We start from the raw sequence: 14,746 nt of genomic DNA on the forward strand, positions 1-14,746 counted from the left end.
GGCCCTTTGATTTCAAAATTGCCAAGACCACTCTTAGAATTAACCACCTGTCACTACTAAGAACTAACACAAAATTATTAAGAATAATAATGCCTTAAGAAAAACACCCTACTTCTGAAATGCTGATTATGGAATCCAAGGCCAACTAGGATTATATAACTGTACAACATGCTGCAGATAATCAGCAAAAGCATTCCTAGTTTAATGAGGTGCCAAGGAGATGGCTGCTGGTGTGTGCCTGTGTCATGATCCCCCTCAGGTCACCTGAGCATGTCACCCTAAGCATGTCAGAGGAAATAAGGGTACGGAACTGGTGGATCACCAATGGCTTCGGATTGTGTGGTAGTCCTAGCAATCTAGAGACATGTATTCCAATCTTGAGTAGAATTCCCTGGCCACATACGTTCTGACCCCCACCTCACTTCCTCCCCACCCCGTATGCACACTTAGTATATAGCAGAGTCTTCATCAGTTGGGTGGGTTTGTTGTTACCGCCTTAAATAGGCATAATGTCTTCTATAACTATAATTTGGGTATAGTACGTATCCTGTGCTAGCCATTATTTACCCACTGAGGAGCTGGACCAGAACTGGCAAAGGAAAATGTGTATCCTGGGCCTATTTCCGCCCTTGCTGTATGATACTGATCTTCTTAGGTTTTCATCTTGTCCAAGTCTGTGGTGGCCGGAAGCCATCCCCCTATCAACACCTTTATACCAATTGCTGGGAAATCTCAGTGTGTCCTCAGGTGCCCATAAATCATGTTTTCAGGAGAGTGTTCATCAGTTTTCTCTAGCTTTGGCTATTCATATTCTTCATAGCTAGAGTAATATTTCAGTAGTGCCAGAACTAATAAGAAGCACTGATCTTACATTTCTACTGTGGTAATGGCCATTCTTTACCTTCTCGGATGATGGACCACATTGACCTTGGCAGGAAGAGGGCAGTTTACAGATTGAGGCTATGTGAAGAAATTCTTCCCATGGAGGCTTTGGAGGCCCTGTTAATTATTCCTTGTGTTGGTCTATCAGCCACCTCCTGGATACATAGCTTCAGGTTTATGACTTAATGATGTATTGAGCGGGCTGCCCTGTTTTCCTTCTCATGCCCCACTCCTCTTTACTCCCTCATCTCAGCAGGAGTGTGTGTCCCCAGCCCTCCAAGAGCTGTAGTTCTCAAGCTTGTAGCCAGGGAACAATGGGCAAAGGTGACTCCACCCCTACTCACTTCGGGGCTAGGAGCTGCCTCCAGTGGAGGCTAAGACACAAGCCCTGGAATCCTGTGCTCTTTCTGATACAGGTGCCCTGCCTGCAAGTGCCTTTAGTTTCTGGATGCTAAAACTTTCAGTATCAGAGGTGCCCCAGAAACTCTGTATTTAGCATAGAATGTATAGACACACACGTGACCAGTATGTGGGTCCTCACCTGGTCTTAATGGCTTGACCCTTCATCTCATTTGACTACAGAAAGTCAGATTTACTGAGATCTCAATCCACAGATTTCTGGAAATCCTCAGGGAAAACTCACAAACTCTGCAAATCTTCTCTGGTCATCTCTTGTCCCCTAAACTGCTCCTCTAGCCACACACTGCTGTTCTAATCTTTCCCTGGGCTACTGTCAGAAGTCTATCCCTACACCCTCCAGATCAGCTTATCTGAAGCCTCTGCTCTCTTCTGGTCCTGCCTCATGCTGGTTTGGGGCCCAGACTCTTCCCACAACTCCCCAGGATGAGAGTAACCTAAGTTCAGGAATAATAGAGAACCATGTGCAACCTCAGACATGTGGCCACACTCAGAACCTTTGACTCAAACCAGGCCCATCTTCAGGGGATGCCCGCAGGCTGCCTCATGGCTGTCTCCCAGTCCCCTCCATCACCCCAAAGGCCTAGTTTCCTTCCTTGCAGCAGAGGATCCTCAACCATGTGTGCCCAACCTAGGGCCCACTCTCCAGCACACATAAGGCCCCGGAGAGATAGTCACTTGAACCTCACCATGATGAAAGGCTTGCCTACCTACTCCTGATGTCCTATTCCTTCTCCCCAAATGGTTGATATGGAAAAACCCATTCCCTCAGTGAAACTCCACCTCACCTCTACCCACAGAGTGTGTTCCTCAAAATATAATGGTCCAATATCAGCACATTCTGGATACTCACATGCGAGTCAGCAAATGGTCTAGCTGGTGCAGAACTGAACTAATCCTAATCCTCATCCTAATCTAGTGTCTGTCCATGGTCCTCTCCAGCATGCAATTTAAAAAGGAAAAATGAAAACTGGCAGAACAAAGGCAATATCAATGGGGATACAGAGGATGGGACGGATGTAAGAGATGTGAAGGAGGTAGAGGCTAGGGGGCTGACTGGGCACTGAGAGGGAGCATTCAGGGCACTGCCCAGGATCCTGGGTGAATTGTGGTGCCAGTAAGCTGAGACACAGAGTACAGGAAAAGCAGCAGATGAGCACAGATGGGAGTTCTGTTTGGGACATGTTGAGTCTGAGGTGATTAGGAGAGATTCAGTGAAGATGTGCAGTAAGCAGCCAGAGGGACCCCTGAGGAGCAATTGGCATTCCAGGATTCTGGGACATGGTCCTGACATAAGGAAGGAATCACATCATATAGAGCCCAGTGCTCTAGAACGTTCCTGCCTTCCCTTTCCCACTTCTCTCTGGGAGATACACAAATTCTTCTCCTTCACCCCCAGTGGTTTCCTGCTTTCCTCTGATTTGACACATCTGCTAAGGTTCATACTCCGCAGAGTCTCACCTCCCAAAATGGCCTTATCCAGCTATTTTCCCAACTGGAGCTAGTCTCCCTGCTTTTCTTGGCCATGTTTCCTACAACTGGGCTAATGGTGAACTCACTGGCTGTTGTTATTTAGAATCTCAGGGTTTCCTGGCTGAAACAATAACCTGAAGTATTGAAATTGTAGGATAAATTCTAGAGTTTTGGGGTTTTGTTTGTTTGTTTGTTTTTTATGTCTGTAAAATAGGTCTTCTGAATGATTCAGGCACCGGAAACTACATTTGCAGTTTAGGGATTGAGCCCCAAGTCTATTTTTCAGTACTGTTTAAGGCATATTTCTAGTTTGATGTCTCATGTTTGGTCAATTCTACCAAGTCGATAATGGCTCTCACTAGCCAAACCCCTTTTCCCTCCTGAACTCATTGTACTCTTAGAATCTAGAGCTTTCTGATGAATCTTTTAATACATAGAGCAGTCCTGGGGCTTGAGCTCTCTGGCCAGGATCCCTCCTACCTCAGCTACTCTGCTGAATACCAGTCACTGAGCAAATGCTTGTCTTTGTTTACCCTGATCCTCTCGTTCAGTGGCCGCCTCCGCGGTCCATTATGTAGGGCAGACAAGCTGCTGTCTCGGCAGTGAACCCATTGGGCCTCCCGACACTGTACCTAATTGTATTCCCTGTTCTCTGCTACCAGATGCAGTAAATTACATTTCCTCCCAGCTCCCCGACCTGCCAATCCTCTGTTCACGAACAGCAGAACCATCACCTGGGCAGGACGGGACTAGCAGAGCAGCTGGTAAGTCCTGGGGAGCTATTTGGTTTTGATGCCAGGACTGGACATGGGGCTTGGCATTTCTCTGAGCTTTAATAATAAGGGATGTCCAGATATCCTCCCATAGGGGACCTTGTCCTCAGCCCAGCCTCAGACATAGAGTTTACAGTGGCCACAAAGTGCAGGAACTAGGCCCTAATATGTAATTAAGGACTGAATAGGAGGGAATATTGAGAAAATAATAGAGCATTTTCCCCCTAACTTTAGTGTGGTCTGTCTCTCATGGTCTTTGTATCTCTCCTTATTCTCAAAGTTGATCTGGACTCTGCCTGCAGGGGGTTTTATTTTCCATATCAGAAACATACAAGATCAAAGGAGCTATGGTGGAAACTGGGTGGAAATTATCTTCAAAGTATATGAGTATGTTGCCAAATCCTTTGGGAATAGAGCTGCTTGCATATTATAAACATATACTTCCAAGTCCCCCATTTCTGCAATGATTTCTTAGCTACTGTGGTATACTTAGGGGAAAAGTAGCAATTTAAAGAACATATGTTTCTTGCTAATGTTTTTCACAATGGTGAATTTAAAAAAATAATACATTTATGAGTACAAAGTATATAGAGAGCTATGTTTTGCCTTATCCAATGTGAATGTGCCTCAGAAATCAGAACTGATGGACATGAAAAATAAATCTATACCAATCTTTTCACTCTACACAGAAATGCAATGAGGGCCAGCGGGCTAAATGAAAAAATGGCCAAGGTCAGTGACAATGTGGATGAGTTCAAATATGAATGTGAAATTATGCTTTACATAATCTAGGTGAATTAATTTCTAAAATAAATCTTATAATGACACTTTCCATGAAACGAAATAATCATGGACTTCTAAGCCAGAGAAATCTTTTATATGGGCCAATCTGAATATTTTTTGAAGCAAATATTCCCTCCTTATTTTAATGTAAAAATAAAATAAAAGGGCAAGTAAGTGTTGACGCAGTTGTGCACTGATTAAATATCTGTGGGATGTCTCCATAAACATCTTAGCATATCAGTTTTACTACTGACTTATGGAGTTGTAGAGTTGGGTGGGACCTTAAATGGTGTGTGGTCAAACCCTGGCCAGGTCCACACGTCCCTGGACTGATAAACTGGATCTTGCGCCTACAGGCATGCTGTAAAGGAATCACTGGCAGTAGTTTAAGCCACAGACTCTCAAATGCTCCAAGGAGCACTTATGAGATCAGATAAGGTAATAACTGTTCAACAGTCACATACCTTCTGCTTGTTATTGGAGCCTTGGTTGTTGATAGTTCCCAATAAGTGTGGGTAAACACCTTCCCAGCCCCTTTCCACAACATGTTCCCGGACCTCACAGGACAGGTGATATGATCCAACTAATGGATCAGCTCAGAGAGAGGGTAGAGACACTGTGTGAGAACTAATTTTTAAGGGGGATAAGAGTAGCACTGATAGTCGAACAGTGTAATATGCAAGAGTAAAATGTTAATGTGATTGTAGTGCTGGGTCTGTGAGGCTACGTGCACTATCACAACCTAACTTCCTTCATAGTTGAAGATGCTGCAGAAATACAGTGATCCAATGGCAAATGCACTTTCCAAAAAAAGTATTATGTGATGAGAATCTTCAAAAACAAGTTTATGTGTACTTTTGTTTATTACTGAAGAACAAATTTGCATAGATACATCTAACTGTGGAAATATATACGAGCAGAATTGTGGCTGGAATCGCATTTGATGTGGTTAACTCCTTTGTCTAGACTGCTTTTGGAATGGAGTGTCCAGATTCATGATCATTTATGGCCAATAGTGACGATACAGAGCATGGATAGCATACCAAATAATGGCACTCACCACTAGAATTCTTTTTCCTAGATATGATCCATCTTGCTTTATGAACATCCTTTTGGAAACTTTGCATAATCTTGGGGCCATTTTAATATATGTCACTTGTCATTACTCAATATTCTTGTTGTTTGGAGTTTGGGAAGTTCAGGATTGTGTATAAATGGGGATTTATTTAGCATCATTGCTTTTAGAATTAGGTGGCGTCTATTCCAGTCAAACATGGAAGCCAGGGTATAGCCGCCCTCCAAAGAGGTCCTCAGACACAGTCACACACCTCTGTTATTGGAGCTTAGTGTCCCTCCAGGCAGCTCATTCTAATTGGTTCTGACCCTGGGGAACTCCTTCCTCTGATGGAGCTATCATTCGTCTGCCTCCATCTCCCCCCGTTGGTCCTTATCCTGCCACCTGGAGCCACTCAGAGCAAACCCAAGTTGATTTCCCTTTAACTATTTGAAAATGACTGTCATTTTCTGGTCTTTCCCAGATCCCCACTCTACATGCCCTTGACACCCTCCGCCATCCTTGTCCCTCCCCTCTGAACACTCCTCACTTTGTCTCTCATCTTCCTGAGCTGCAGTGCTCAGAGCTGCTCCATGCACTCTTGGCTGGGCTGATCTCCCCCCCAGCCCAGAGCGTGAAGCCACAGACCATATGACTCACTTCGATGGTGCCATAGCCTTTCAGGTTCAGGTTCTAAAGTAAAGCCTCAGAGTCGTTTGACATGTGCCACTGCTCATCCTTATTCCCTTTATCCTGTGTAGTCGTAGTTCCAGAATCATTGCCGTTGAAACATGTAGTCTGTTTCCTCTAATTGTGCACATATGGCTTCACCTGCTCAGAGAACCTACAAAGTTCTTTATTTCATTATCTCAAAAGGCAAAAGTAAGGATGAGCTATCTGCCCTTTGTAGATTTGATGTGATTGTTAAATTTCTTCATGTTAGATTGCCCCATGTAAGTGTCAGGAGCCCCTTGGGGGGTCACTGAGGAGGCTTCTTGAAAAGTAGAGGAGGGAATGGTGTAAGGGGATTTGAGAGTCAGGGCTCAGGTGTTCTCTCCCATTTCAGACACAGAAGCTCCTCTGTCCTTGGGTTTATATTGTATTTCTATATCAGATTTCCATCTGAATAAAGGATTTAACAGTTTTAAAAATAGATCTTCTCTGTTGTTGGGGTCTTCACAGCTATTAATTTTAGCACCTCACAACCTTGCTTTTCTTCTCTATTTGGTATCATCTCAGATCTGAAAAGTAAGCTTCCATTATTTTTCATCATCGCATTGATGAAAACATTGCACAATTAGATCCAAAGTCAGAGGCCTGTGACATACTGTTGGGGTCTCCTGGCCCTTGAGAACCCTAAGTAGACATGTGTGGGGCATGATCATTTAACGAGTAACAAGTTCTGACAATTGTCTTGACACCCAAAGGCACATATTTCTGTCTTGTTCACAGGAATATAAGGGACTTGATGATGACCCAGATGTGCTGTGTCTCTGGCTTTGCCTAAATTGTCTATAAAGAACTAGAACAAAAAGAAAACGAGATTAATCTGTATACCTTCTGCCTGATGAATCCTCCCTGGTTCTTGGTGGTCTCTGCTCTTTGAAAATGAACTTCAGAATTTAGCCAGCCATGATCTCAAGCTACTGCTACATAGTTTATGTAATTCCTTCCTTCTATTTTTTAAAATCAGAACTTTGGATGTCTGCCTCCACACCTTTCCCAGTGTATAAGATTCTTTTTTTTTTTAAGTTTATTTAATTTTTAGAGAGCGACAGAGAGAGCAAGTGGGGATGGGGGGGACAGGCAGGAGCAGAGAGAGAGAGGGAGAGAGAGAATCCCAAGCAGGCTCTGTACTGTCAGCACGGAGCCTAATGTGGGACTTGAATTTACAAACCATGAGATCATGACCTGAGACTAAACCAAGAGTCGGATGTTTAACCCACTGAGCCACCCAGGCCTGCCCCCCGCCACCCCCCCGTCCCAGTGTGTAAGATTCTTAAGACACATTTATTGATAAGGGAACTGATCCCTGGGTCTGAAGCACCGAGCGCATTTATATCCCTGGGTGCTTTATTTTTTTCCAATCTTCTCCACCCATCTGGGCTTCATTTCGCTCTTAGTGGTATTCTTTCTGGCACTTTTTGGACTGAAAACCGTCCTTCTTGACCAAGAAGGTAGGAGCAAAATCAGATATAGGAAATTGGCTTTTGCTCTTGTTATCCATGATATCACAACTTTGCTGACTTACTTTTGTTAATACTAAGGTATCCGGGAAAACAATTATTCCAAGAAATTTTTGATTACTGGTTTTTGAAGTTAGAGATTGCCTAAATGTTGGGATGAGAGGGAAAATCCACTCTGAATCAGTTTTCTCACTTTCACTGTTATTTTGCCATTATGATAGCCAGTTTTGTATTTCCATCCTCAAGAGAAGGTACGAGCATATATGTATATGCGTGCTCATAGGCCAGCAGGAGAAGATTGCATGTATGTGCATTCACTCAATAAGCCAAGCATGTGCACCATTTCTCTTCTACATTCCCAGTACGATGTCAGCTACTGGATGTTCACTTCTGGGTAACAGTCATGGTCTGGCTGTCTGTTGCCCTCCTAACATACTTTATACATCATTGGGTCACAAGGCACACAGGCTGTTTACAGCGCCACAGGATATCAAAGTTGGATATCCTTCATTGTACAAATGGGAAAAGTGAGGTCCAAAGACACGGTGTCACCTCAATAGGAATTTAGACCAAGTGTCTTCCTCCCTTTCCCCAATACCTCCCATCTTACTGACTAATGACAGTGGGCGGTGTCATTTTATACTTTACATGTGGACCTTCGGCCTTCTACCTCCTCCCACTGATCACAGTGGGTCAAAACAAGTGAGCTGGGAGAACCCTGATGAGTCAAGGGATGTGACATGATTGAGTTTTCCATCCTCATGGAACACACTGTCTTGTTTGGTATGCTCTTGGCTTGTGTCTGAAATGGAATCATGTGATTTGTCAGCCCCACGTCACTTGTGTTGGGTGTTCTTGTTTCCTTTTCCCTAGGCTCCTTATAGTCTTTAGAGCTGCCTTCTCTTTACCAAAGCTAATGGTAACTAGGAACAAAAGAGTACATAGAGCCATGGGAATAAGTTTGAACTGGAATCAAGCATTCTCTGCTTCCCAGACCCATGTCTTTGGGCTCCGCAGCATGCCAGACCAGAACAGCTTCACAGCCCACCCTTGCCCTGGTTTTTCGGCAAGTGTCTTACCCAGGGAAGATACTAGTCCCTTCTAGTCCACACCTGGCTGTTTTCAGCACCTGGAGTCTAGTATTATCAACCCCCATTAGACCGCCTCTGCCTCTTCAAGATTCTCCTTATTGACCAGAGAGCCATGGGGGAGCAAGAACCTAGTAAAGCCAACATCAAAGTGCCATTCCATCATTCACTTGTATCCCTTTGCAGAAAGTTACTGCTTTGGTTCTTATTCTTCACTGACAAAATGAGTATCTACTCACTCCCCTGTCTAGGTCCTTGGAAAGAATTGCACAAATGCTTTAAACCCTCCAAACTTATTGTCATCAGTATGTCATGTCGGGAAATCAGCAATCTATCATTTTTGTAAAAACATACTTCCAGATTTCAGTCCTCCTATCACTGGAACTACAATCAGACTGTCTCCTTTCTTTTTTCTCTCCAGAACGCTCCTTCAGGAAATTTCAGAGAGCTTTTCTTCACATACTTTCTTGTATGTCCATGGGGCTCTCTCAAAATCTCTTTCAGGGGCTTCACAGAAAGCCTCTGCCCCTCAGCAGCACCCCTTCCTTTTTTTTTTTTTTCCAATAAGCTGAGCACTGGGCCCTCGTCACTACACAGATTGTCCTGTTACCCCCGCGGCACGGGGAAGCTTGAGGGAAGAGGAGGGAAGAGGAGGGAAGAGCAGGGGGTATTTTTTGTGGTTAGACATGAGAGCATGACGTAATTGAGAGACCTCTGGTAAACACGACTTGGCAGTAACAAGCGGGAGAGTTGTTTAAATTGTGTGCATGGCATCGAAAATAAAATGTCAAATTTAACATGTAAGTCTCATTTTCCTACTGGTTCATATCCACCCTGGTTCACATTTGAAATATTATTGGCTGAGAACTAGAGCAAAATAACAATGCTTGCTCATCAACAACACGTTTAAGATAAACGTTCATGCCTCCTGTGTGGTTTTCTGAATGTCTGATAATATTCTCATATGGGTATCCATGAAGTCTGAGCCTTTGTGTGAAGCAAGAGCTTCTCAAAGTGCTCACCTAAGTATCCCATCCTAAGAGGAGAGAGATGGAGACAAAGCATGTGAGGCTGGACCCTGACAAAACCTGCTAGAAATCTGTTTCTTTTGAAGCCTTGTTTTATCTGAGGGAGGAAATATGGATGGATATTGTATTTTATGGCATAACATACTTAGGTTTATTTTATGAGCAAAATGTTTTCAGATGTTCTACCCCCATATTCTAGAGATATTGCAAGAACAGTGTACAACATGAAAATGTAGATATGAATATGTAACCCTAATGAAACCATGCCACACGTGGTTCAGTCCCAGGGCCACAGCACATTTAACAAAATACAGTTTAAAATCACACACAAGAACAAGAACAAGAACAAAAACAAAACAAAACTAGAACAAAACTAAAGAGAAACTCTGTTCTTTACCTGTTTTTCCTGAAGGATGTGAAAAGGAATCCAATTCATATCCCCACTGGAAGCATTTCTTACGTTTCCTTTTCTTTCCTCTGCATATCCCCTCCACTGCCACAAAAATGTTCCCTCTCCATCCATATTGCACACAGATTTTATGAGCTCTCCTTCTGAATTCCTTCTTTCTCAACTCTATTGTGTGTGTGTCTACTTAGCTGTTCGAGCACAGAACTTCTCATCGTCTTTTCTGTCCAGTCTTTGAATCCAGGAACAGGCAAAGACAAAATGAGGGTTGGGGGTTAAGATGACGGAGAGAGGAAGATTGGATCAACAATGACAGCATTCTCATTGGTGGGCAAAAGAAGAAAGACATCTCTAAAGATTCCCATGTTAATAATTTGTATCCGATCACATATGGATATGAAAATGTTTTGTTCCATATTCTGTACTGATTACAGATCAAGGTGTCGTTTTGTTCACATATTACTGGATGGATAATTAGATATTGTACCTATAACTGGCAATCATTAGTACCATCCTTATTTACAAATATGTCCCGTGAGTGTTTTAATAGTAATAGGACATAATAACCCAAAATGGTGCTTTTTAAATTATAAGTGTAATATTTAAAGAAGAGGCTTTGGAGTCCGTGCAGAATTTTAAATGCCTATTCTGTTTCTCTGGTGACACGCTTTGTGGAAAATCAGGAAATAACTAAGACAAATATTTCTCTTGACATCACCATCATTGTGTGAGCCCATGTGCTTCTGAAATGACAAAGATCGGTTGGCCTCTCACTGTGTCACTGAAGGAAACTCAAGATCTTTGTGCTGAATAAGTGAAACTTTCAAAATGGACATGATGAAAATCAAGCATTGGATCTGACTTCACAATCTTTTTAGTTAAGTGTGAACTGTGAACAGACTGTATCTTATTACCCAAGCAGATGGAACAGTATCGTTGCTATTTTCTTAACCAGTTCAAACATTAATTACTGTGTGTACCTTTTCATGGGTGTCGTGTTATACAAAGTATTTGTGACTAGATTAAGGCAACCAAAGTAGACTTTTCAATTAGTAGTGTTTGTTTCACAGGTGTGTATATCGGGTACCTTCTATACAAAAGACTTCAAGGTAGGTGCTGGTGGGGAGGGGGGAATCATAGAAAGACGTCAGGCAAAACACTAGCCTTTAGTGATCCTAAAACTCTATGGAGCTAATAAAGCATTCCCACAAATAATTATACTACTGAGTGGAAAGTGTGAAGCACCTTCAGAGAGGTTTAGAAATGTTCAGAGACTCTTAAGAAGAGTGAGAGGGGGCAGTGGCTGACTCAGTTGCAAGAGTGTGAGACTCTTGATCTGGGGATTGTGAGTTCATACCCCATCATGGGGGTAGAGATTACTGAAAAAAACTAAGTTAAAAAAAGAGAGAGGGATGCCTTAGAGATGGAAGAGTCAAAGAAACCTTCTGGAAGAGGAAGCAGCTGACTGGGCATTGATGGATGGATGACCCATTGATGGGTCGTATTTGGATGTATAGAAACTTAAAAGAAGGACGTTTCAAAAGAAGGGAATCTTAAAAGCAGGAGGAGTTGAGGTGTGGGATGGTAACACCAGTTACTAGATTATGCTAGAGGAAAAGGGAGCCATTGAACATGAGGTTGAAAAGATCATTTGGATCTTCTTAACATAGTTGGGGAGCTTATAGTTATTCTGAAAGAGGTAAGGACTCATAAGCAGAGATGCCACATGGGAAAGGCAGGCTGGGCAGGGAGACAGCAGGCAGGGAAGGATGTTAAATTCTGGGAATAGTGAGTTTGCTGTGGCCGGGGTGTACATGGAATGAGAGGGGCTGTGAGGCAAGCCTTGAAAGGAAGTTGCAGACAAATTCCAAGGGGAATTATATGCCAAGCTAAGGCATTTGGCATTTATCCTATAAAGACACAAGGAACCAACACAGGGTTTGTGGAGAGGGTGCTATGGGCAGAATGGAGTATAGGCTAGCAGGGTTGGCAGACTTTTTCTATAAATGGCCTGATTATAAATATTTTAGGTGTTGTGGAGCACATATTCTTTTTTTTCCCTTTTTTTTTTCCTTTTCTCTTTCTTAAATTCTTTTTTCCTTTATGTTCTTTTCTTTCTTTACCTTTCTTTCTTTTTTACTTTCCTTCCTTCCTTCCTTCCTTTTCTTTTAATAATATTTTAAAAATATAAAACCATTCTTTGCTCCTCTGGAAATACAGAAACAAACCTTGGGCCCCTTCTGCCCCCTGCTATGAGAAGTGACAGGTGAACTTGGGCACAGCTGTCATGCAGAGAGCAGAAGGGGGCCTGATCTGAGGCAGTGGTAATAGAGGCAGTGGTGAGGAGGTACAAGGGGAGAAGTATGAAATGCAATTGATTTCTCACAACAATTGTTTGGCTATGGAAGAAATTAGGAAGAAAAGGACAAATCAGGTGTGATTCTGAGGCTTCTCGCTTGAGATACTGTATGGTGCTGGTGTTATGTAAAACCAAGGCTATGGAGGAATTTTCAGAGAAGGTGGATTCAGTTTTGAAGCTGTGGAGGCTGATGTATCCATGGGTCATCCAGGGAAAGGGTGCCTGGGGACAGTTGGCCTTATGGGACCCATGGTCAGTTCCCTGGCATCCAGAATGTGTGCCTCTGTGTAACAGATTTGAAAATATGGAGTGTCACACAAGACTAGAACAGGGAAGAGCATGTCCTTAGGAGCCCCAGATAGGCAGCGGGGTTTGGGATGAGCTGGAGAGGGCTAGTCTGATTGGGAAGAGCAGGTAGCATGCCCTTCCAGTAATCTAGGGGAGCAGAAGTGGTGTCTCAGATTGAGTAGTGGCAGTAAAAGAGAAAGAAGTTGATGGATGGGGCAGAATCACGAGGACCTGGCTCGTGTGCTGTGCACACGGCAGAAGAAGGGGCCTTCTGTAGTCATTGTCCCCGAGTTCCAGTGTCACAGGATGACACTACCTCTGTCTTGTTCTTTTAATGGTTCGTGTTTCAGAAACCTAGCTAAGCGATTGGAGTACTCAGAGCATGGAATCTGACTGCTTTTGTCACTTCAGTTCCTGCACACACCCTGTTTTACCGAACAGTGGAGGATAGCCAGGTCCCACCTGCAAAATCCTTTGCATATTCTTATTCTCCATTAACAGTAAGAGGAAATGCAGGAAAAAAAAACAACAGTAGAGTGCTTGGGGAAAGAATTGGAAAAAGATTCAAGGTTTCGGAATTATGGTATTTCATAACCAGGGCCTATAAAATTGCCTATAAGATAAGGGTAAGGTCTCAATCAAGGTAAACTTGCATGTCACCAGCCTCCCTGTAATTCATTACGTTGGATCCAAACAGTCGCTTGTGGTCTTATTTTAGCAGGTCTTCCTTAAAAGTATAAGTGCCACTGAGATATAGTAACTCTGTACACCTGGCTTCCCAGTGTATTAAGCTTCTGTGTTCAAATACATATATAACCACCTCTGTCCACAATGTGCACTCAACTCTAACACTCAAGATGCTTGGCAGTTAGACTAGAAAGGGCACAAAACCTTTTTTTTTTGTCTGTTTGGCAATTAACCATTCACTGGCTTTTTTTGTTGTAACATGCACTTCCTTTCTCTTGTTTTCATTCAAGCTGTGTACGCCATGGAAATTAATGTGGAGAAAGACAAACAAACAGGAGAGACCAAGATTCTCTCTACATCCACCATTGGCCCAGAGGGGGTCCATCAGAGAGGAGTCAAAGTCTATGATGACGGTACCAAAGTAGTGTATGAGGTGCACTCAGGAGGCACTGTAGTAGAAAATGGAGTGCACAGATTAAGCTCAAAGGATGTAGAAGAGCTTATTCAGAAGGCGGGACAATCAAGCTTCAGAGGAGGGCACGTGTCAGAAAGAACTGTGATTGCGGACGGGAGCCTCAGCCACCCTAAGGAACACATGCTCTGCAAAGAAGCCAAGTTAGAAATGGTACATAAGTCTAGGAAAGATCATTCTTCCGGGACCCCAGGGCAGCAGGCCCCAGCTCCCAGCACGGAAGGGCCGGAGGCAAACTTGGATCAGCCAGTCACCATGATTTTCATGGGCTACCAAAATATTGAGGATGAAGAGGAGACTAAGAAGGTGCTAGGCTATGATGAAACCATCAAGGCTGAATTGGTCCTCATTGATGAAGACGATGAGAAGTCATTGAGGGAGAAGACCGTGACGGACGTGTCCACTATCGATGGGAATGCGGCAGAGCTTGTGTCCGGGAGGCCAATCTCAGACACCACAGAGCCCTCATCCCCAGAAGGGAAGGAAGAGAGCCTGGCCACAGAGCCAGCCCCAGGTACCCAAAAGAAAAAGCGCTGTCAATGCTGTGTTGTCATGTGACCACTTCTTTCTTCCCTTTTCTTCTGGGCAGCCTCTGTGCTCTCCACCACTTACGTAGACCTCACTGTACCACTAACTGCAATACTGTGAACTGGAAGCAAACACCTGCCTTGCCTTGCAGTTGGATTGCTTTGATCTTTCTTATTTTTCCCCTCTCATTTTTCTCCAGTTTCCTCACCTGAGAGACAGCGTGCATGTGTTTGCTTCATTCTTTCCAAGAACTTGCTTTTCCTCTAAACCTTTCCTTGTGTCTTCGAGAGTGAATCGATTTCTTACTGCTCGATTGGAATGG

General features: G+C 43.5%; 1 protein-coding gene across 1 annotated transcript in view; it reads left to right on the forward strand.

The window, feature by feature from the left end:
- Nucleotides 1-14,746, forward strand: part of PALM2AKAP2 (PALM2 and AKAP2 fusion) — a 448,509-nt gene that overhangs the window by 241,218 nt on the left and 192,545 nt on the right. The window contains 2 exon segments of the mRNA XM_043566474.1: nucleotides 3,435-3,536; nucleotides 13,715-14,410. Of these exon segments, the coding sequence (XP_043422409.1) occupies nucleotides 3,435-3,536; nucleotides 13,715-14,410 (798 nt within the window).

This window comes from Prionailurus bengalensis, chromosome D4, assembly GCF_016509475.1.
Source record: "Prionailurus bengalensis isolate Pbe53 chromosome D4, Fcat_Pben_1.1_paternal_pri, whole genome shotgun sequence".
In the NCBI taxonomy this organism is placed as follows: Eukaryota; Metazoa; Chordata; class Mammalia; order Carnivora; family Felidae; genus Prionailurus; species Prionailurus bengalensis.